Below are 23,119 nucleotides of genomic sequence, written 5' to 3'. Positions count from 1 at the left end.
GAAACATTGAAACTTACAACCAAATAATTATTCTATACTACACCTTACTAGCGCGGACAGCATCAATACTGCGAAAAAGCATGGACTTTATTGTACAAGCATTAAGGGGTGTGTGTTTAAACATATGTGATATAATATGTATACCTTTTCCACCTGAATTATTTCCCTCGTTACCTTGTTTTTGCTTCTGCATACACAGTTTTCTCAAAGAGTGGCTCGCAGTTATTTCGGTGCCGAAGAAGCAGTCCTTGCAGCCTGTTCTGCAATTTTCGAGTCGCGCCGTAAATACTGGCTCCCTAGTTCTTTCACTGTTTTTGTGTCAGATCAAATATCGCGAAATATATGCTTCTAAGGGAAACTTCTATGGCTTCGCGAGGTGTAAAGAACCAAATAATACAAAAAAGAAAAATCATTGACGCTCGCGAGCACTTCCTTTCAACAAGACCTGTTAGAAATTTCAAGATGTGTGTTTCTGGAACTAACAGCTCTGACGGGACGTGTCCTCATTACCAGTGCATGTTTTGCTAAGCGGTGTGTACCTCGCTACATGTACCGAGAATATCGAACATTAGGCGTTGTTATTTGGAGTTGTTTGGTGGACACTCGTTTCTGGGAACACATGAAGCGGAACCAAAGCTGGATAACATAGCGTATCCTTCCTTGCAAACGCAGGCGCCAGAGCTGCAGTAAGGAACGCACTTCTCGTCCGGAGGTGGGGCGCTGCAAACTGGTTCACAGCCAGTCTTGCAGAGCTCGAAGGTTGAGTTGGGCAGACATTTGGGTGGGCACTCACTAGCAGGAATGCACTTCATTTCTCCTCCAGATGCACTGAGAATGAAAACAAAAACAAGAAAATAACTCAGCCATGTCTAGACTTTGCACAAAAATGTTTTCAAAACTATTTGCTTCATGTACCATACCAAATCGCCCATTTCGGCTGCTCTTCCTAAGCATATTGCTCCTGCTTTAGCGAGCAGTTTTTAATGTTCTACTCTCGCGTGACGTTAATCTATGAGTCCAGCCTGACTTATTATCCCCCTTTAGGCTCCCTCTAACATCTCGCAAAAGGTACAGGTGGACGAGATGAAAAAAATGGCTGGGGTTCAACGCGGCTTGAACACAGTTACACGACAGAAAGCTCTGGTAAGCATCGTCTCCACTGTCTCAAATCAAATGTCATAGTCAAGAATCAAGATCAAATATCAACGTCAGGTACCCCCAATGGTAACAGTCATATGATCACATGGTCACACTACCATGACTTGGGCCATACCACCATGCAGTTAAGTTCAGTTTGACTTTCTGGTGCATTGAAAGTCAGCATCGATGTGGTGTCCACTGTCTCAAATCAAATGTCACGTACAAAGGTATACATCAAAGGTCAAGATCAAGGTCATGTACTCAATGATCATAGTAATATGATCACGTGGTTACACTACTCTAGCTTGGGCCATAGCGCCAAGCAGTTAAGTTCGGCTTGATCTTGTAAGGAATTTAAGGTCATTGGCTCATCCACCTCGAAATCGGGAGTTTTACCTCGAGAGGTAAGAGCTCTCGCTCTAAAACAGGACATGGAAGAATGCATAAGTGCATATTATTAGAGCGACTAACTTTGAGCCATAAGAACAGGCTTGGGTATAGGTGTAAGTTTTGCGTGTTATGGGGCCCATTTTTTCTCGGTCTCTAAGGACTAGACTAGGGTTGTGTGTTTACACGTATAAAGTGTACCTGCACACTGCAAAGTAAATACCTTTTTCGCGTTCTGTTGCTCGGTCCACCCCTGCACTCACGGCACTGCAAGAACTGCACGATACGCCCGTACTCACCGAACAAAACCCGGTGGACAGGCACATCCGGCGACGCACTGCGCCGTGCATAGGAAAGGAATCCCTGCACCACATGTCAGAGGGCATGCAGACTCGCACGGATTGTAGTCCTGGTTTGGCCGATCCTTGCAGAACTGGCATTTACTCGCCTCAATGCATATACCCCAGGCGTTACGGACGTAGCCGGGCTTGCAAACGCATTGTCTAAGCTTGTTGAGTGTGGAAGCGTGCGTTATTTCAGGCTTGCAGAAAGTGTCCTTCCGGGGTTCTCCCTCTAGGGGCTGCTCGTCAGAGGAGCACTTGCTTGGCTGGCTTGCAAGCGTCCCTAAAAAAGTTGCATGTAAACCATTACTGCAATCTGTCCAAAACTAGAAGCAACCTTAGTTTCAATTGATTCATAGTAAACGCTGCTAAAAATTGAAAATTCATTGAAGAGAGTAATATCGATAGATATCATGCCTTAGCAGAAAGACAATAGCGTTCTTTCGCAGAAAGGTTTTCTCTATAGTAAGGCGCAGTATAGTTTGAATTTTTCTTCTCTCCCCAACCTGAATTAACAATCGTCTGAGTAAAAAGTTACACATGGAGAAAGTTGCTTGCCGAATCGGAATACTTTAAAGACAGCTTGACAAGTATGGAACCCATAATGCGCATAAGTTAGGTTTAAGTTGGTTCAGTACGCACAAGATATTCTTGGTACCAGGTTATGTGCTTTGCCTGTATTTTTGATTACAGATAGCTGAATTCGTTATGCACTGTACTAGAGACAAAGTGACAAACTTATGTTTATGATTGTTACTAATTGAAGGTGAGTAAAAGTAACAGATGTAACCTTTTCACAAAAGGATTTCCAGTGGAAAGTCTTAAGCGTGCTCACCATGATCTCTCAGTATAACTAATTGCTTCAAAATAATTAGCTTCAGTGTGTCGTCAAATCTGCGTTGCGCTAACGTCTAAATTTTCACATACTCTAACGGCTGTTTACGGTGGCAATTTTGTTTTTGTTAAAGAGAGCAAAAGCCTGATATGCAGAGTTATCTTTCGGCTTTCACATGAGTTAAACTTACCAGGCGACTGGGCCCATATCACTGCAACGAAGAAGATTATCTCAAACGCTAGAGCAGGAACGTACATGGCGACTTCTCGAAGAAACAGGACTGTTCGGACAAACCGGTCACTTGATACTAACACCTAGGATAATAGCGTGCATTTTACTGAAGATTGCCGTGATCGAAAAAAGAAGGACAGGCGTTGCTTTCCTCTAGAGGTGCTGGCTCGCACTTGTCTTCAAATGTAAGCCGTCAGGAATATGCCAAGATAATAAGAGCAGAATTATCATCGGCAGGAGGTAAAACAAACAGAGCATTCGAGTTTTAAAGAGGCTCATTTTGCGTCTGGTTTAGAAATGCATGACAAAAAAGGACTTGAACAATAAACAGTACGCGCTGTTTGGCTTACTGGCTTATTACTCGAGGAACGATAGCGAGAGCGCAAAGCAAAGGCAAGAACGCAGACAGGCGGGGGCTTTGTCTTCTCAGCATTTTTTTCTAAGCTATCTCGAATGACTTGAACAATGGCTGTCATGAAAATGCCGCTCCGTGCGATATATTTTGTTTTTTGTTTTGCAAGTGTTAACGGTGTCTGAGATACCGAAGCCAGCAGCTAAGATTTATTGCGATCTTTAATTCACTGCCGTCGCTGTCGAGAGAATCCAGTGGTGGAAGGTGTACAATAATAGGTCGGGAAAAGAATCATTAAAACGCGCAAGGTTAATGTCATTTTATAGTAAGGAGGTGGCGTCGCCTGGTTAGCCTTTGCGCTAACTCGCGGTTTTGCCTCGATTATATATCTGCGATTAGTTCAGTGAGGCCACGGGTTGCATTGCACGGATAGCGGAGATTTTGTAGTTGTTTGAGAAAGGGTCCGAACTGGTCATGCTTTAGAAACTGCTGTGTCGGACTCTGCTAAAAAAAAAAAAACGATTGCACGAGTGATTACGAATGGGGTTGGATAAATTTTTACTTTAAAAACTGATTACGATCGAAGTGGCAAATAATGGCTTACCTTCGTGGTTTTCAACAGGTGGGTTGAGTTTGACACCCTTGCACACAGTTGCATGCCTCCGCATGCAACTGTCAGCAGAAAGAAAATGGCGGAAATCTGCAGCACAAGGGAAGAATTCCTATATGATTACATTCACCCGCCCGATAACTCAGCCCGGCTGTGTCCAGAGATAAGCGCATGCTTAGCTGATATACGCTGCAGTGTTATGTATTTTGTGATGGATTACGTCCGCAATTAGTGAAGGAATGTTTGCGTCGTCGGCGCACACTACAACAATAAAAACACATGGCAAAAAAAAAAAACCAAAGGGGGCATCTCATTCAAGGGAAGCTGAAATGGTCTTCTGGGAATTCGAGGTTATTCAACGATTCGAATTTACGGAACCTCTAGGTAAAGCATGCAAAGTATTTTGGCACTAGCATTTAAAATGGTGACGTAATAGTCGATCAAAACCCGCGACGATGTTCAGGCTTCTCCTTACTGTGTTAGGAAAGTGCGAGAAAACTCGTTGTGACGTCATTACGGCCGAAACTTCAGATGCACGCTGCCTCCACCTGCATGCTGCAGTGCGTCGTTCGATACCGCGAAACAATGCCTTGTGAGATTCACCTTCAATAGCGTTGGTTTTCTTCCATGAAACAACTGTTTATCCGCTGGAATCGTAGTGCTGTCGTATGCGACGTCATTAATGGGGCCTGTGCTCGTTGCTGTGCACTGCAGAGAAGCCTCAACACCGACGCCACTTTATTGGCCGATTACATCCCCACTTCAAACGTTAGGGCAAAACGATTTTGCTGGATTTACCTCCGTGTTCCACACATTCGGCCCTTTGAAACTCATTCAATTCGAAAACGCCTTCAGTTGCCCTTTAAGTGAAACCTGTTGCTGTATCACACAACTCTATTCTGCATAGGGTGATGTTCGTGTGGTGGGGGAAAAAAAACTACAGTGTTTCAAGGTGTATAACCCGCTTTTTTCTGTTTCCTGAGCGTTGTCGGTGAGTTTCTGAAGCAACACTGGAACTTTTACGGGATTATGCGAAGTATGTACCAGGGGGCTGCGATATTGTTACAGGGGAGAGGAAGAGGGCAGTGGAATGGGATGGAGGGCTCGCGCTTGGCATTCAGCCATTAAATCATATTTTCATCTGTCATCTTGTCGTCCTGTTCCTTGGCTTGCCACCACGTATCAATATTTACGTAGAGTTTCATGCCCTACGAACAATAAACATTATTACCAAGTTTTGCAGCTAATTTTCGGCGCAGTCCTAACATGGCTACTTCCCAGCCTTTTTAAAACTTACCAGCCAGCCAAGCGCAAAATTTTTGAATCAATGAAATCCTTTAATTCGCCGCTGCTTTTATTAATGTGCATTTTGTTCTTGAATTCCACGCTTTTAGTGGCTAGTTTTGCTCTTAAAAGTGCCACACGTCTCCGTGCGATGCCCAAAACTGAGCACGATTTTCATAGTACTCTCTAGACAAGATTACGCCAATATTAGAGTAAAAAGAGAGTAAGCTCTCTAGAGCACTCCCTTTCATAAGAGGGCGTGGGCTAGAGGAGAACCTTCTGCTCTTTTACTCCTTTTCTGTTTGGAGTGTAGGTCGCTGAGTAAAAAAGAACAATAAAATACCTACTTTCACGCATTATTCGCGATTACCAGAGGCGCGCACGTGTTTTTAGAATGCACTTCCTTCAGTGCCGACCGGGGGAATGAAGTGCAGTTTATTAAAACTAAGAACTTTCATGAAAAAAGACTAGAAAATATGCTACGCTTTAACGAAACCTTCATCCGGGCGGAAATATTTCTTCTCATCGCATTTTACAGGTGGTGTAGAAAGTCTAGCCATAGGTATAAGGATGAAAAAAAAAACTGCGACAATAATAATAATAATTGGTTTTTGGGGAAAGGGAACGGCGCAGTATCTGTCTTGTATATTGTTGGACACCTGAACCGCACCGTAAGGGAAGGGATAAAGGAGGGAGTGAAAGAGGAAAAGAGCAAAGAGGTGTCGGTGCTCGTACGCCCCAATGAACTTACCCTAGCAGCGCAGCCTTCACTTTAATGACATTACGAACGAATCGTTTTGAGCGCATTATTTTACAGCAGTCGTCCGGCTCATGCTATTACCGCTGTCCGTTTTAAATAACACAGACAATATTTTAGGTGACATCTGCCTTCTCAGGAAACGAGTGCATTGTTTCTTTAGACAGTTATGACAAGCAGGAGAAGGTCGCCGACCTTTGCGCAGCAAATTACACTCATGATTGCCTGTAAAAATGCAATGGGTGCTCTTTCTGCGTTCGCATCGCAAGTGCGCTCTTCATTTATACCTGTGCAAGAGGTCTTCTGACTCTTAGCGAGCTGCGAAAAAGGAGAATGTGAACGAAAAAGAGAAAAACAAAAAACTCAGGCATGGGAAAACATGGGAATAAACAAAAATAACAGCAGAATGAAGGCATGAAGGAGCACGAGAGGAAACTAAGCAAATATAGAAGGAAGTAATGAAGGAAACGAATGACGGACGGTAGGCAAAGAAAAGAAGGAAAAAAGAAATGAAACAACAAGTAAGGGAGGGAATAAAAATAAGACAAGAGAAAAATGAATTGACGAAAATGAAGAAACGAAATCAAAGAAAACAAAGGAGAAAAGGTATGAAGGAAGAAAGGATAAAAAGAAAGAAAAAGGACGAGAAAAAAGAAGGACAGAAAGAAAGAGAGGACACTGAGAAAAGAAGGGTAGGAATGGAGAAGAAAAGGAAAAAATAAAAGGAAGGAAAAGAGAAAAAAGTATAGAAATGAAGGCTGGAATGAATGGAAAGGGAAGCAAGGAATGAAAGGAGGGAAGTACAGAAACTAAAGGAAGAAAACAAGGACGGAAAGGAAACCATGAAAGAAAGCAGCAAGCCAGGAAGGAAAGGAAAGAAGGAATGAATTGTAAGGAAGGAAGGACACGAAATAAAAAAAACAAATTTAAGATTGTTTTTTTTGGGGGGGGGGGGGAAGGAAATGGCGCCTTATCTGTCACACATCTCGACAGACACCTGATCCGCGCCTTAAGGGAAGGGATAAAGGAGGGACTGAGAGAAGAAAGGAAGGAAGAGTTGCCGTAGTGGAGGTCTCCAGAATAATTTCGACCACATAGGGATCTTTAACGTGCACCTACATTGCACAGTACATTGACGCCTTAGCGTTTCGCCTCCATCGAAACTCTGCCGCCGTGGCCGGCTTCGAACCCGGGAACTCCGGACCAATAACCGAGCGCCCTTAACCACTGAGTCACCACGGCTTGTTTTTTCTTTATTGTCAGTGAGTCACCACGGCGGGTAGAAATGAAAGGAAGCAAAGGAATAGAAGAGAGGATGGGTGGACGCGATAATGGAAGGAAGGTAGGGAGAAGGGGGTGATGAAAAAAAGAAGGAAAGCAGAAGTGCTGATAGGCAGGCCCATATACTGTCATTTCTAGAAAGAGGTCACTCGGAACTATAACCTTATCTTTCCCAAGGAGTTCCAAACACATTCAGGATCTCCGAATAGAGTTATTTCCATGAGGCCTTTCCCTAATGGGTGCCAAGTATATGTCGGGATGCAAAAAAATTAATAAAAAACAGTGTAAAAAACAAATATCAGCGCATGCGCTCGCACCCATTGTTTCTGCACAGCGCAAACGTTCTATCGCGATGGGATAATAATAATAATAATTGGTTTTTGGGGAAAGGAAATGGGCCCCCGCGGCGGTGGCTCAGTGGTTAGGGCGCTCGACTACTGATCCGGAGTTCCCGAGTTCGAACCCGACCGCGGCGGCTGCGTTTTTATGGAGGAAAAACGCTAACGCCCGTGTGCTGTGCGATGTCAGTGCACGTTAAAAATCCCCAGGTGGTAGAAATTATTCCGGAGCCCTCCACTATGGCGCCTCTTTCCTCCTTTCTTCTTTCACTCCCTCGTTTATCCCTTACCTTACGGCGCGGTTCAGGTGTCCAACGATATATGAGACAGATACTGCGCCATTTCCTTTCCCCAAAAAACCAATTATTATTATTATTAAAGGAAATGTCGCAGTATCTGTCTCATATTTAGTTGGACACCTGCACCGTGTCGTTCGAGGGAAGGGAAAAAGGAGGCAGTGAAAGAAGAAAGGAATCAAGAGGTGCCGTAGTGGAGGGCTAATAATAATAATTGGTTTTGGGGGAAAGGAAATGGCGCAGTATCTGTCTCATATATCGTTGGACACCTGAGCCGCGCCGTAAGGGAAGGGACAAGGGAGGGAGTGAAAGAAGAGAGGAACAAATAGGTCCGTAGTGGAGGGCTCCGGAATAATTTCGACCACCTGGGGATCTCTAACGTGCACTGACATCGCACAGCACACGGGCGCTTTAGCGTTTTGCCTCCGTAAAAGCGCAGATACCGCGGTCGGGTTCGAACCCGGGAACTCCGGATCAGTAGTCGAGCGCCCTAACCACTGAGCCACCGCGGCGGGGAGAGCAATGCGAAACAACGTGGCGGCTACACACTCCGCTGTTCGAATTTTTCTTTATCGCGCTTTCACCTGGGCGGCACTAAAAAGTCGTTAGAGTCATCCTGGAATGTATCATGAATGACACTAGCGTCTTTTTACTTTTACCAAAGGAAGAGTGCGATGATAATAAATTCGAACAGCGGAGCATGTAGGCGTCGCATTGTTCGCGTTTCTTTCCATCGCGATAGTACTTGCATCTCAAACCATTGAAAGCGCTAGCTGCTATAGAGTCCTTTTAATTAATGAGATAGTTGTTACGTGGCCTTTCGGATTCTCTGTTAATAAATTCTCTGACTGGTCGAAATGGGCATCAATCCCACGTGACCACCAGTGGACATGTCATGGGGCACCGCCAAATTTTAAAATCTGAGGACCCCGAAAATGTGGCAGTTGGCCCACCACAAAAAGTGCAAAGGCCCCAAAAAATTTTGGAATACGACCGACTCCAGAAAATGGGTTAAGGTTGATTAGAGGGCATTAGTGGGTGGATAAATGTGGATCATTGCGTCGGATTAGTATTATCCTATATGATTATCTAATAGAAGGTACACGGACATCCTATAGAAGGTGATCGCAAGAACATCAGGCACTCGTTGTGGACACATGGCACATAATCTAAATGATACCGCATTTGGTTTTTAGGGATGTGGTTAAGAAGGCATTTTTTTGTAGCCAATTTTTTGTAAAGATTCCCGTCATCAAACTTAGCAAACCGGTTTCTTCTGGTTAACCTCTTTGCCTTTACTTCTCTTTCTGCTGCTCCTCCTCCTCTCGTCTGTAACCTGAAGAGCAAGCAGTTTCTCAGCTTTGTGGGAGCGAGAACATTGGCGTCTCATATTTCCCTTTTTTGTCTGATTTTAAAGGGCAGCTGAACCGTTTTTTTATAGAAAAAATGCAATATTCAATGATTCCAATCTGTCCAGCCTCTAGGTAAAGCATGGAAAGCTCTTTTTGCGCTATGTTTAAAAATGGCGCCGTAATCACCGAATAAAGCTCAGGCCTTTGCCCACAACACTGGTAAAGTGCAGTAAAGCTCGTTGATGACGTCATGTACGGTGGCATTTGAAATTTCTTCTGCCTTCACCCACAACCTGCTGCGCGTCACCGGATGTTGTCAAACAACGCTCCAGCTGCTTTGACTTCGGTGGCCCTTGAAAACAGGATTTTCTGCCTCGGACATGTACCGTCACCGTAGACGACGTCACGGTGCGCCTACAGTACTTGGCTGGGCGCTACGAAGAAGCCTGAGAGCAGTAACGTTTATAATAGGTGATTATGTCACCATTGCAAAGGATGGCCCAAATGGCTTCGCACGCAGTGCTTGCAAGTTTCACATCTTCCACCCCTTTTGAGCACATCGTATTCTAAAGCAGCAACCAGTTCCATCTTATTCAGTTTCCTTTTCAGAAGCCATTAAGGAAAACAAGACAAGGAGTGCTCCGTCGCAGTAAGTGAGGTTTGACGAATGAGAATCGATGTTGTCGATGTCTCTGTTCACTACGCATTAGACCCCGAACAACAAGTGTAGCAGCAATTGAACACGTGCACCTGTTCGATGTTAGGAGCTCTACTTTGCCCCACGTGGCCTGGATCATGTCGCACAGGGTGAATGGCTTGCAGCTCTGAAAGGTGTAGTTTTGGGCAAATTAGTGATCGATGACGACACGCAGCGCAAAAATAAGCACGCGGGTGGCGCCATGACAAGGACGGAGCACTTAATTTCAGATATGATCACCTTCCCGTCGCCTCTTTGAATCGTTTTTGGCCGTCGCTTTTTTGCTCCAGTGCTGCGGGCTTTTCTCATGGGCGGATGCGCCTGGAGGGTAAAATGAGTGGATGATTTATGGGCAGCACAATCTGGAGGGTGGGGGTCGGTGATGGCGTTGGGCGAGCTTCTGGAGGGAAGAGATGGGCTGATTAATGGCAGGTGGCGGCATTTTATGTTTTTGCGGGGGTTAACGTCTCAAAGCGACACAGGCTCTGAGGTACGCTGTATTGAAGGCCTCCGGAAATTTCGACCACCTGGGCTTCTTTAACGTGCATTCATATCGCACAGTACGGGAGTTGAGCCCGTGTACTGTGCGACACGAATTTCGCCTCCATTGAAATTCGACCACTGCGGTCAGGATCGAACTCGCGTCTTAAGGAGCCAGCAGCCGAGCTCCGTAATCACCGAGCCACTGCGGGCGTTCGCGGAATTTTGCCGGTAAAGGAGGCTGTAAGGTAAAGTTGGATGGGTAGTTCATGGAGGCCGTCCGGAGGATGGGGGTGGTTTCTTTGATGGCAAGGAAAGCGGAGGAATCACAAAACTGACCCCACGATATTGCCATATTGAGGGTCAAAATTCTAGCGCTTTAAACGGGAGGTCGTGGCTGGAAATATACGAACACAGAAACCCGTGTGCTCTCATTGACAAGAGTATTTCATTCAGTTCAATCTCTGTTTCATTTAGCCTGCTGCATAATGAACTCCACTATCCTAAATTAGTAAGTACGTCTTTCATAACAGAATTCTTGCTCCATTTGGTAGATTGACATTCAATTTGGCATCAGATGTCAGCGAAAGTAATGAGTTCCGGACAGTCAACGACACTGAGCAATAAATCCAAATGTAAAGAAATAAATTTCTTGTAACTTATGTTAGACATAATAGAGAGCTGTACAGAGATAAAGACGTCGACCCGAGAAGCGTCGTAGGCCAAACTATAGTTGATTCTGCACTTAGCAAGACAGGTAGAATGTCTGGGCTTGTGACCTGCCGGCTCGGAGCAGCCTCTCTTGCTCTTGCCCTCCTCATCCAGACCGCGTCTGCTCTTGGAGAACACAAGCTTCACAGGGAACCTGTGAATGCATTCAAGGTGAGAGGCTATTAGCGGTCGCTGTGTAAGAACTCCATTCAGTAGAGGCGATGTCCAGGTAAAACTTCTTTGTTCAACACAAAGAGGCCGCATTCCAGACTTCTTGCCTTGTCCGTGGCGGAGGAAATGTTAGCGATATCGTCGTTGTGGCCATCGCCGGCCTAGCTGCATTCACTGTAGAATATTGGAATCTTAGTGTATCTCAGACTAGCCTTATCCTGCACTATCTGCGGCCATACTATTCAAGCCAATTGTCTTATCTCAGCCGTAATCTCCTTAGATGCATTCCCAGTGAAGAACAACGGAATCACCGACTGTCTCAATCAGCCTTGTCCTGTGCTATCTGCGGCCATACTATTTCAGCCAGTTTCCTTATCTCTTCCCCTTTTGCGAAGACTCTGGAGACGCCCAAAATCTCAGAAATCTCGGAAAATACGTTATCCTAAGACCATCGCTTATCTGTTGCACGCATTACATGTTACTCCCAGGTTCATTTTCGCTCCCGGAACTCAGGTAGTGTGTAATTAACTAGTATTCGTTTCCTATCAAAGGCTGGTGACGGCTATGTTATTAAAGTAATCGGTTTCACTTCCTTTTTCTTAGGCCACCCCTGTCTTCTTTGCAAATCCAATGCCTTTTGCTAGGATTTTTGGGCAAAAGCTTTACGTTTGCTTAGTGTTCGTCTTTTTTGGGATCAAATGCTTGATAAGATGGCCTTTTGGCTCCATTTTGGTCAGCCAAATAAACAAGTTAGTCATGGAATTCTTTGGCCAAGGTACCGTTTGCCAATCACAATTAAATCTCTATCCTTTATTTTCTTAAAAGTACGAAGTATATGAAAACTTGGAGATATTTCAAGCCTTTCGCGTTTTTCTTAAATGAACGGTATGCAACACTGTACTCAGCCCATGATAGCGTTAGTCGCTCATGAGCCGTAATACACAATACGACTAATTACTTGACTGTTGTCTCCCTCTCCTCTCCAAGAATTTGTTCGACCTCTTCCCGGAGGCTGTGGCGGTGTACACATCAAGCCACGATCCGAGCCTGGAGTGCGTGACAGCCAACCGTACGCTGTACCAACCAAACAAGCGAGTCGTCTACACCTGGAACCTGAATGGAGCGCCAGAAAAGTAGGACCTGGAGTGGACAGCTGAAGATGTCAAAACAGACATTAAGGCTTTTCTGAGGGTCACAAGAGTAGGACTTGAAATGGACGCCTGAACATATCAAAAGAGCCAGTTAGGTTTTTTCGATTCTACGCTAAAATCAGAGCAGTTTATCTGAAGATTTTGAAGAATCCGGACCAAGCTGGAGTGTTATTTGCACAGGGCGGTTATATATTCTATTATTAGATTGCATTGTACATTGTAATCAAGCTGAAGTTTATTTTCGCCTTGGCAGATCAGTGCACGTTAATGAACCCCAGTTGGTCTAAATTCCCGGAGTGCTTCACTACGGCGTCCCTCATAGCCTTTGTCGCTTTTGGGACGTTAAACTCTCATGAACCAAGCCTAAACAAAGCCTTTGCATATAGGAGGCTGCTGAAAAATTAGTGCTTTCAGGTATTCACAGGGAAGAGGTCCTCTCGTCGCTTCGTTTTCCGCGATCTCCTCCTTCATAGCATTTATCGTACGAAACAAAGAAGTCACTTCATAAATTATTACGAACTACTTGAGCGCTACTATATGGCCACAAAGAAACAAAATCGACCTTCATCGAATCTTTAATGATTAAAAATACAAACCGGAATAATTTCTCGCCATCAGGGAGGAGTCAAGCAAGCTGTGTAGCCTTGCTTTGTTTCCGTAAGGACGTCGCAATCAAGTTAATGCATTGAGAGCGATTTATATATGCTAAGAAGTTGCAATGCTGAGTGATAGTTGCGATTCGTTTATTCACAATATACGCGGTCGCATCACATAGAAGTATGAAGGGCAGCGCATTTAAAAAATGCTTGCATGAGAGGTTTGCCGCCATTGGCCTGCACATGGGCTGAGGGACGTGTAGTGCATAACTCCAGATAATTTTCTGCCACCAGGGGTTCTTTAAAATGCACTGGAATCCACTAGCACAAGGGTGATTCTGTGGTTTGCGTTAATATAAACGAGGCTATGGCGGCCGGAATTAGAGCCCGCGACACTGGGTCAACGCCCGAACGCCGTTGTCTCTAAGCCACCAAAAACTTATAAAAAATGCACGAAATTGTGGTTTTGCTTGCAAAGTTTGTTTTCTATGCCAGCTTGGTATATGGGCGAGAAAGACGGGGAAAGAGTTGAAGTGCCAACTATTCAAACATCACTGCAGGCGTTAGCCTGACAGTTGCAAACTGCGGAAAAGCCATATTTGTAAACTCTATTACGTGAGTTAGATGCCTTGGTATACGTTTCCATACTTATGCCACCGCGGTGGCTGAGTGGTTGTGGCACTCGGCTGCTGGCCCGAAAGACGCGGTTTCGATCCCGGCCGCGGCGGTCAAATTTCGATGGAGGCGAAATTCTACAGGCCCGTGTACTGTGCGATGTCAGTGCACGTTAAAGAACCCCAGGTGGTCGAAATTTCCGGAGCCCTTCCCTACGGCGTCTCTCATAGCCTGAGTTGCTTTGGGACGTTAAACCCCCATAAACCATAAGCCAAACCGTTTAAATACTTATAAAACTACAACTGATGACATGTAAAGAGGACCAACAATTCTGGCAAGCTTTCGGCCTTGACACATGCATACCTATCATATTAGTAAACTCTTGCGGTTTGAACTTTAAACACAAGAAAATTTTCGAGGAGTCGGCAAGGTTTAGAAAATCTTTCCTGCTTTAGGCGATGGTTGAGCGAAGTGACAAAGCCCATTACCGAGGCAGCGAGGCTACGTCATATCAGTTGCTCCCTTGCGTTGCTTTGCAGGGCACAGCATGTTCTCGAATATCTCCCGGGACCAAGCCAAGACACGGTAATCGGCATCGCAAGCCACGGTAAATGTCACGCGTATTTTCTTTATTCTTTCGAAGGCCTCTGCACACAAAACAATCAACACAAGAGCAACTATAAGTGCGTGATGCCTTGGAAGATGTCTTGGAAGGGGGCTGAAGAACCAGGCGTTTTACAGTATTCAGAAATAATTAAATAGTTTATGTCCTACTTCGCAATACGCTGAACTCCAGGAAAGCAATCGTAAGCGCTATATGTGTTTCTAGACAGTAACTTTCTGTCATCCACCCACCCACCCACGGAAAGTTGCGCGTGCTTCTGGCTGTTGCATACAAGCCTCTCTCTTTAATAAACACTAATGCGGACTATCCAGGCTATCGTCCAATTAAGGTAATTCTCGTTCGCAAGCAGCTTTTACTTTTATTTACCAGTTACCTTACAAACTACAGCTAAACTGCTTAGGTTAGGAAAGGTTGTGAGTCGCTTGGGACTCGTGTCGCGGTCGAAACAAACCTCCGCAGCTGTTCACACTGCTTCGTTTAGAGCAACGGCAGCTGTTTTGGGAAAAGCGCTTACGCTTTTAGCACCGCGGCTGAAATAAGAGAAGTCGGTCCGCTTCATTTCAGCCAGCGAAATAGAATTAAAAGAAGCCTCTGCAGCCAATCAACTGAAAAGAACACAAGCAGGGTTGTTACACATGTATAAGTTTTATTTGTGAGGCTACTTTGTATCATTGTAAGGTACTGTTATGAAAATATTGATGGTAATGGATTATTCTTCCGACGAGTAGCAAAATATTTGTCTTAAATCTGCTCCATCGCTCGCATGGAGTAGTTAACACTGCCGTGGAAAACCAGTGGGAAAGTTTACTGACGATAGCGAAAATGTTAAGAGGAAAAACAAACTGCAAGCGTGCCGAGGGGAGACATTCGGATGTACTGATTGCTGTACTAAAATTTAAGAGATATAAATAAATTGCATTCATAAAACATTTCATCTTGAAAAATTCGGTTGCCCAAAATTTCTGGGTACGAAAACTTCCGGTTTGAGAGTCTCTTCAGGCACTCTACAGGGTTTTTGTTTGAATCTGGCAAAACAAATCGTTAGCAGGTTTTTGTTTAGTGCTGAGTGGTGGTATATAACACAGTTATTGCGAAGTTGTTACACTATCTTTGTCGGTCTTAGGCGAACAGCAGTGCTTAAGTTCTACTCTTGCAAATTGAAGGAATTATAAAGGACTCATACTACATGCGATACCCTCTGAGTTTATCACTATCTAGACCGACATGGTTTTAATGCTTAGAGCATTATATGTAAAAAGGAAATATAGAAAAAAATGACACCTGCGTGACGTAATTTGTTCTTCGTGCATTTCTTTCAGACACAGAGAATCCGCTTCATGTGAAATTCGAGTACTCAAACAAGAAGAACTGCGTTGTCGCCAATTTCCCGTACAAGGGCGAAGGTAAGAACGTTGTGTCGCTGTTCGTGACACCGAACGTATCAAATTCAAAGCTTATCGTATCAAATTCAAAACTTATCTATTTTCCCGCCCCGCCGCGGTGGCTCAGTGGTTAGGGTGCTCGACTACTGATCCGGAGTTCCCGGGTTCGAACCCGACCGCGGCGGCTGCGTTTTTATGGAGGAAAAACGCTAAGGCGCCCGTGTGCTGTGCGATGTCAGTGCACGTTAAAGAACCCCAGGTGGTCGAAATTTCCGGAGCCCTTCACTACGGCGTCCCTCATAGCCTGAGTCACTTTGGGACGTTAAACGCCACTAAACCAAATCCCTAAACCAAATCATTGCGTTCTCGAAGGCGCCAACATTGCACGCGAAGTTGTAGCAGGACACGCGCCTTTCTAGTTTGGTTCCAAGGCAACCGGCCTAACAGAATAAATGCTGCGAGCTTTGCGCTGCGCTTAAGGCAAGAAAAACGTCCCTTTCCCGGACGCTCTGTCTACGCGGTGATCAGGCACTGGTGGAAAAGCCTTCAAATCGAACTGCGCACCAGCTATCGTTAGCCACCCCAAACATATTTACAGCATAATCTCGCTCCCACCGTTCGACGCTTAGTGGCGCTAGCGTCACTAGAGGCCACACTGTCCGCCATTCGTGTAATATCTGCCGGGGGCTGTTCACTGGCGCTGAGCTGATAGCATCTCCTATTACTGTGGTCCGGAAGGTTAAAAGCGTTCATTGCGGCTTTGTGAGTACAAGTCGCTGCTATTAAAGTATGAGCTACGTGGATGTCGGCTACTGTAAAACTATTGAATTCACTGAAAAATATCGTTTATTAAACGCTAGTTTAAAGTGTATAGTAAATCACAAACAACACGTGCCTGCCAAGTTAAAGGCCATAGTCAGCAAATAAATTGCCAGAGACATGACAAGAATGAAAGTTTTTATATATTACGTGTTTCTGCTATAGCTGTTAGATGCAAAAAAAAATTAATTATCTAATTGAGCTAGAGCGGTCGGGTGACTGAGCAATGCTATAAACCACAAAGGAATCTCAAAATTTAAGTTGTAGGCTTGTCCGCGGAGGGACGACTCTTCACTACGACAGCTCAGTAGAGGTGGTGAAAGAAAACATTACTGACAGCAGATAAGGGCCTGTTTATGCTGCGCTTGATTTGATGCCTATATCGCTTTGAGACGTATTATGCGAGCAGAAAGCGCCTTATTGACAACCATTGTCGAGGCCTTGAAAGCAGCTCTTCGACCACCTTTCGCGGTTTGAACGCCACGCCTTCTCTGATGACTACTTTTTTTTATTTCTTTATTCATTCAATTTATTTACTTATGTACAGTACTCACGGATTGAAATAGGACATTCGGAGCGCTAGCCTTGCAGTGCCACGCAGGCATGTGGTAAACCACAGGCCGGCTGATTGGCTACTGGAAGGAACAATTCTGCTTTGTAGATGTTCTCCCTCTCACGCCATACCACAATGCACCACCTTGGTTCCATGAGCGTCTACGGGCGGCGCTCCATGAAGCGACGGCCACGCGCTCCGAATGTCCTATTTCAATCCGTGAGTACTGTACATCTTGTTTAAGGCCTTGGATATTTAAAAACCATGTTGGAAAATGTATTTTGCTATAAAATGTGTGCTATATGCGATGAGCTCAGAAGGTCTGCATTACTGGTCAAGGATGCGGTTAGATTTCATTTTCTTTTTGTTCTCGGCCGTGACCACTGTGGTGTCACACGTCTCAGGATCATCATCAGCATCATCATAAACATCATCATCACCAGTAGTAGTAGCATGGCTACGCCCACTGCAAGATGAAGGCCTCTAGCATATTTCTCCAATGAACCCTGTACTCTTAGCACCCTCCGCTGTGTCACAGGTCTGACCGCCGCTCAGGTCAGTTTTCCGCAACCGCTGGGGACTGAGGGTCGAGGGTTAATTGTATCAATATAGGAGGTCACACTTAATTGTATCGATATAGGAGGTCCCACATCTTCGGAGTAACTAATCGCAAAAGCGTTCTTGGGAATTAATTGTTTGTCTAAAATACCTCTACCTGTGTTATTAAATTGCAATGATTTACAATATTTTCTTTCATTGTCTGCAGTATGCATGTTATGGGTCCGAATTGACGCTGTACCAGATGTGCCACAAGAGTGCATCGATCAATATGAAGACATATGCAGCGATGAAGTTCCCACCTATCGCGAAGACCAATGCAAGAAATTTTTGGACGCCAATTAAATTAATCAATGAATAAAAGAATCGCATGCAGGTACAATGTATGCTTGGCCTATGTGTGCGGCTTGTTTTTATAGCCTCGCTGAAAAAAAAAACGTGGCTCCAATCAACGCTGTGAAGGTGGTTGGACAATGCAGCTGTACGTGCTGTTTGTATTCAATTTTTAGCTCGGCGTTTTCTGCTTACGACAACGACAAGAAAACGCAACCGTAATCTTTACTGGCAAACACACGCTGGAAGAAGGAACGTGCTTCGTATTGTTTACTATTGCCTTCGGGCCTTTTCATTTATCTTCTGGTTGAATTAGGCCTTTTATACGCTAGTGGTGCAGGCAGGGGCTTATTATTTTTCATTCTTTTTAGGTTGCACCAACCTAACGAATGTTTGCAGGCGCCGTTATCATACATTATGTGGTTTGCACTTCACACGAGGGCTTCGAGCGACGTCAACCCTTTAGAAGCAGCTGCAAACCTTATGTTTACCAGAACGCGTAGTTGTAATTGCCGGCACCGCACGTCAGAAATATTAGTTTTAAAACCAATTTTACCCGCCGCGGTGGCTCAGTGGTTAGAGCGCTCGGCTACTGATCCGGAGTTCCCGGTTTCGAACCCGACTGCGGCGGCCGCGTTTCGATGGAGGCGAAACGCTAAGGCGCCCGTGCGGTTTGAGATTTCAGTGCACGTTAAAGATCCCCAGGTAGTCGAAATTATCCCGGAACCCTCCACTATGGTACCTCCTTCTTCCTTTCTTCTTTCACTCCCTCCTTTATCCCTTCCCTTACGGCGCAATTTAGGTGTCTGCCGATATGCGAGACAGATAGCGTACCATTTCCATTAAAAAAAAACAATGTTCCAAAACCAATTTTAATTTCATTTTCCTTGCCTTAGGGTGCGGTTCGGGAGTCTACCAAGATATGTGCGACAGGCGTCATTTCCTTTCCTTGCATTGTCCAAAGGGCAAAGTGTCGCGCCTAACGGACGATGGCGTTCCGTGGACCTCTTGGCAACACTGCAGCACGCTATCGCGTCAAGCTCAAAGATGAAGCTGAAGCGTTGTTATATTTATTTTTTTATTGTTACTGATTTTTCTTTTGATTTTTCAATTTTGACTGCTTTATGATCAGCGTGATGCATGACATTTAGGCGGTACTTCTCTCTTCTTATTTTTTAATTTTTCATGCATTTTTATGTTTATTTTTCTACATTTCTTTTTTAAAAGTCTTTTTATATTACGACTCCTTTATGATCGGTATGGCATACGATTTATATGCTTTTGGGTACTGTTGCACACCTGGGGTTTTTTGCTGACGCCGACATGAAAATTTCCTTGGATGGTAGAGGTATACAGCTTCGCTGTAATATTAGTTCAACATTATGAAGAAGCTAAAGCCTTGTCGATTCATTCAATGTTGTCTTGGACCTTTGACTGTAATTACTCCCGTCCAACTTTCAAGAATTATAATCTTTCCAGGAATGAAAACCTTTTCGCAGTGTTACTCTGTTAGAACGGCACTTGCGGTAACAGTTGCTTAGATCTTGACTGTAATCACTCGTGGACATCTTATTCAGCTTCAAAGCTATTTATTAGGGCCGCAGACATATAGCAGCATACGAGTAGGTTAGCGAAAGGAAAGAATCGAGGAAGATTCCTACCTAGCAGGCGCAGTACTGGATCATGGATACCTAAGTACCCCAACCCACAGTAGCCCCTGGTTTTAACACGTGACAGTAGCTTTTTATAAGTCAGCCGTCATCACCGCAGTTCGACCATTGCGTACAGCCTTTGCAGAGAGTCAACAACGTTATAATCCAGACGAATTTTGGGCTAGAACTAGAACTTCAAAGCAGTACGTATCCAAGTCGAACTGCAAAAAATTGTAAAGAATGTTTATTATGGTAATAAAACATAGCACACATTACCGCAATCTTGAAGTCCTAAAGAGCTGGCTTAGAAATGATACATGTTTCATAGAGTCTTCCAGACAGCTTAATGTGGTATGTTGTGGGACTTCACATTTTGCTAACAACAAGATTCCTATGCACAAATTAGAGCCACGCATTGGTACATTCCCTTCGCTGGGAGCACATGGTTATATTTTTAATTTTTGATGCTGTACACAGCTACCTGAAATGATGCAAACTAAATAAAATACAAGTGCTCTACGTCGCTATAAACTGAATAATCGTAGGATTTTTGCAGTTCACTCAAAATGACACGAATACAGGAATTATGTCGATAGGATGAATAGTTAATTAATTAGAGCCAAAAATGTGAAGGGAAAGTAACCGAGTATGTCTGATCTTTTGGACTTAATTCCCGGATCTTCTTCGGCCCCGGCGTAAGATCGATGGTTTGGGATCATCCATGTCCTTCAAACACACAGTGGTAGTGAACGTAGCGGCGAAACGAGCGCATCGACTATAGCTACAGACTATAGCCTGCATAGCTATAGAATGTAGCCTGCAGCTATAGCTGGCATGGTCGGTGCCCGCCAGGCTGATATACTGCGGAAGGGACAAGTCATTCAGTTTTCATATTTGATACCACGTCACTCAGTCAGTTTCAGTTGCCAATCAGTCCGTTTGTCAACGGACTGAGTGGAGATCGGAGTATTTCACGCACACGCTTTCAATGGACATTGAACTTGATGGATCTCGAGTTAATGGTGGATCACGAACGACAACTCGAGCCTCAAGGGCCTTGACAACAGGTCCACATTCAACGCAGATTTAGAAAACAAAATATAAAATCTCTAAAAAGCAAAAAATCAGTGTTTCAGTTACATAATTTTAAACTGCATTAAATTGTTTTCCAACTAATTTTTATTCGGCAGTCCAAAAGCCAGCACCGTAGTCTGCGAGATATGTCAAAACCGATGCCGCTTTAGTACTGCTATTTGTCCTTGCATTTCGCGTATTTACGCCTTCCGGCACGCTTTGCGACTACAGAAGATGACACATGCGCCCCCCGCGCTGGAGGGATAGCATCTGAGAACACAGCAACCAAAGACTGGACGGTCACTGGTCTGTGGCACCTTCGAACGGGACAAATGAGTGCTTATGAAACGAATTACCCATTGTTGCCCATCGTCACTCCGCTATCTACATGTATATGAATAGTTTAAAGAGGTCTTATCGCAATATGCGACTTGTGGTTCGATGCTTCATTTCGTGTCTTAACGCGATCGCGTTAAATTCCCCATGTCACAGAAAATCCGGTGTCGTCCTCGGCGTCAGCATCCTTGGCCGTGAGCGAAAAATATACAAAAATTCCCAGAGCAGAAAACTAGGTGGCAGGTGGGCCACCTAGGTCACGTGTCCTTGTGACTTCATCACAACCTGCCCGTAGAATTGTGAACAAACTGTCCACCGTGGCAGGGGGCCATTAAATTAATGACTGTCCGCGAGAGGTTGATCGATAAAAGCGACATGCATCTCACAAGCCCCACCGGTTGCAGCACCTGTCATCACGTGGAAGTGGCGCATTGATTAACCCTTTCCGGCCCAAATTAAAATTGTTCAGTAGAAAAAATCGATATCCAGAAACCTGCATATGTAGGAGGAGGATAATACTATAACATCAGAAAATTAAGGTTTTGTTGGATCTTGATAAGCTTTTTTTGCGTGATTTCAAATGGAATCAATAGTACTAAGGCAGTGCGAATTCCTTAGTTTTTGTGATTTCTTTGAACATTTAAATATAACCTTCGATGAAACTTCGCTAGTCTTTGCTGGTATAGCCACAGTTCTTACCAAGAATAAGTAAGAATAACATGGCACACAGCGTGTATCTGTTGTGTTATTCTCTCATTGTGTGCGGGCCGGTGCGCGGTCCTATGTAAGCGGAATTCTTGAGTTCGTTGAAGACAAGAACTGGTTATTTTGAGACATGCCGTGTAAGAGACAGGACAATCACGCGGCCAGTTCCAGATTTCCAGCCTTGAGGTCACAGCATCTACTAACAGCACAAACTAAAAATTTCTAATGCGAATATTTCAATAATTTATTCGATTTAGAAGCGTTTGAAGTATTCGGGCAGTGAAGATGCTCCTTTCAGTGGGGATTCCTATTCATGATTTCTCCTTTGTTCAGCAGTATCGTGATGCATCCACAATGTTGATACTATGGGTACAAGCTTTCCCCTGGCCTGGTGCTCCGCTGGTAAAAGGTGAAATGCATGGAAAATGGGTCTTTGACTCCACCTTGAGTAATCGAAAAAGAGCCACAAATGGGCTTCTACCGCACGAGGCGGATTTAACGTTGTTGACGGCGGAACTTATCGCTGATCCATCAGAGCAACTGGTTTCATAATACGAACTGTTGGGTGTGTTGGTTGGCTTTTCGGAAGTTGAAAGCTATATGGTTCTCAACCTTCGGTCTATTTGTGCTACCATCCGGTTCTGCATCGTCCTGTAGTTTTCAATTTACTAACATGGAAGGTATTCTATAGAGACTAAATTCTTTTGTGTTATGTTATGCCTTTGAGCTGTTGTTGCTGGTCTACGTGAGATGAATGCTATTTCTTTTTCATCGGATGAATCGACACCTCAACACGTCTGATGGGCCTCTCTTGAAACTTCGTCCTTTCCGTATAAAAAGTGACTGCGCTTAATGTGCGGATATTCTTAGCAAACATGTACATTGTTACGCATAGACTACGAAAGAGGCAACATTTACACAATACAAGCAGTCACAAGAATTTAATATACGACCGTGCTGCTTATTCTACAATACGGCCTCCAGGCCCAAGTGATTCCATTTGGAGTCATTATATTTTGCGAATTATTTTCGCGCTTGGAAATGTGCTTAGCCGAAAGAGTTTATTTTGAATCAGTAGTAACGTGGGGCTTACTTGTATTCTTGAACATGATAAGAGAAAATCAAAAACGATTTTCTTCTACACCTTGCAAGAGAGGACGTGGCACTAGGCGCTATTGACAGCGGTGACCAGGTGAGTTTTATAGTGACCACTTTCGCCTTTTGAGTGTCTTTGCGCGCATAAACAATGAACCGAGACAAAAAAAACCGCGTGCTGCCTTCTTTGGGAACAAAGTCAATTTCCATACTGAACAATTCTGGACTAAAGAATTTTTCAACAGGAGAGAGTTTATGACAGCATTTTTTCTCATATAATGTAAGATTTTACTATAACGATCGATATATCCGTAGATCTCCCGTCGGCCGGCTTGAATTTTTTTGCTATCAACGTTTTTGCC

The 23,119-nt window shown here is 44.3% G+C and overlaps 2 protein-coding genes across 2 annotated transcripts; one reads left to right on the top strand and one right to left on the bottom strand.

The window, feature by feature from the left end:
• On the bottom strand, window positions 1-3,118 carry LOC144105417 (uncharacterized). Its single transcript, XM_077638535.1, has 3 exons — window positions 2,894-3,118; window positions 1,827-2,151; window positions 1-828 (listed from the first exon to the last, which is right to left on the bottom strand). The coding sequence occupies exons 1-3, from the start codon at window positions 2,958-2,960 to the stop codon at window positions 579-581; spliced, it is 642 nt and encodes a 213-aa protein (XP_077494661.1). The 5' UTR covers window positions 2,961-3,118; the 3' UTR covers window positions 1-578.
• A 7,968-nt stretch (window positions 3,119-11,086) lies between these two features.
• LOC144105419 (uncharacterized) lies at window positions 11,087-17,953 on the top strand. Its single transcript, XM_077638536.1, has 5 exons — window positions 11,087-11,263; window positions 12,251-12,396; window positions 14,165-14,232; window positions 15,570-15,653; window positions 17,771-17,953. The coding sequence occupies exons 1-5, from the start codon at window positions 11,144-11,146 to the stop codon at window positions 17,905-17,907; spliced, it is 555 nt and encodes a 184-aa protein (XP_077494662.1). The 5' UTR covers window positions 11,087-11,143; the 3' UTR covers window positions 17,908-17,953.
• Window positions 17,954-23,119: the final 5,166 nt, after the last annotated feature.

The sequence above is a fragment of the Amblyomma americanum genome, chromosome 9, assembly GCF_052857255.1.
Source record: "Amblyomma americanum isolate KBUSLIRL-KWMA chromosome 9, ASM5285725v1, whole genome shotgun sequence".
In the NCBI taxonomy this organism is placed as follows: Eukaryota; Metazoa; Arthropoda; class Arachnida; order Ixodida; family Ixodidae; genus Amblyomma; species Amblyomma americanum.
The sequence above is the reverse complement of the archived record's forward strand: the minus strand, read 5'-3'. Positions and strand labels throughout refer to the sequence as shown.

Coding starts and splice junctions, on each gene's coding strand:
- LOC144105417 (XM_077638535.1), bottom strand. CDS start 2,960: ATGTACGTTCCTGCTCTAGCGTTTGAGATAATCTTCTTCGTTGCAGTG. Junction 2,152..2,893: donor GATATGGGCCCAGTCGCCTG/GTAAGTTTAACT, acceptor CAACTTTTTTAG/GGACGCTTGCAAGCCAGCCA. Junction 829..1,826: donor TGTCCACCGGGTTTTGTTCG/GTGAGTACGGGC, acceptor TTTCATTCTCAG/TGCATCTGGAGGAGAAATGA.
- LOC144105419 (XM_077638536.1), top strand. CDS start 11,144: ATGTCTGGGCTTGTGACCTGCCGGCTCGGAGCAGCCTCTCTTGCTCTT. Junction 12,397..14,164: donor CTGAATGGAGCGCCAGAAAA/GTAGGACCTGGA, acceptor GTTGCTTTGCAG/GGCACAGCATGTTCTCGAAT. Junction 15,654..17,770: donor TTTCCCGTACAAGGGCGAAG/GTAAGAACGTTG, acceptor CATTGTCTGCAG/TATGCATGTTATGGGTCCGA.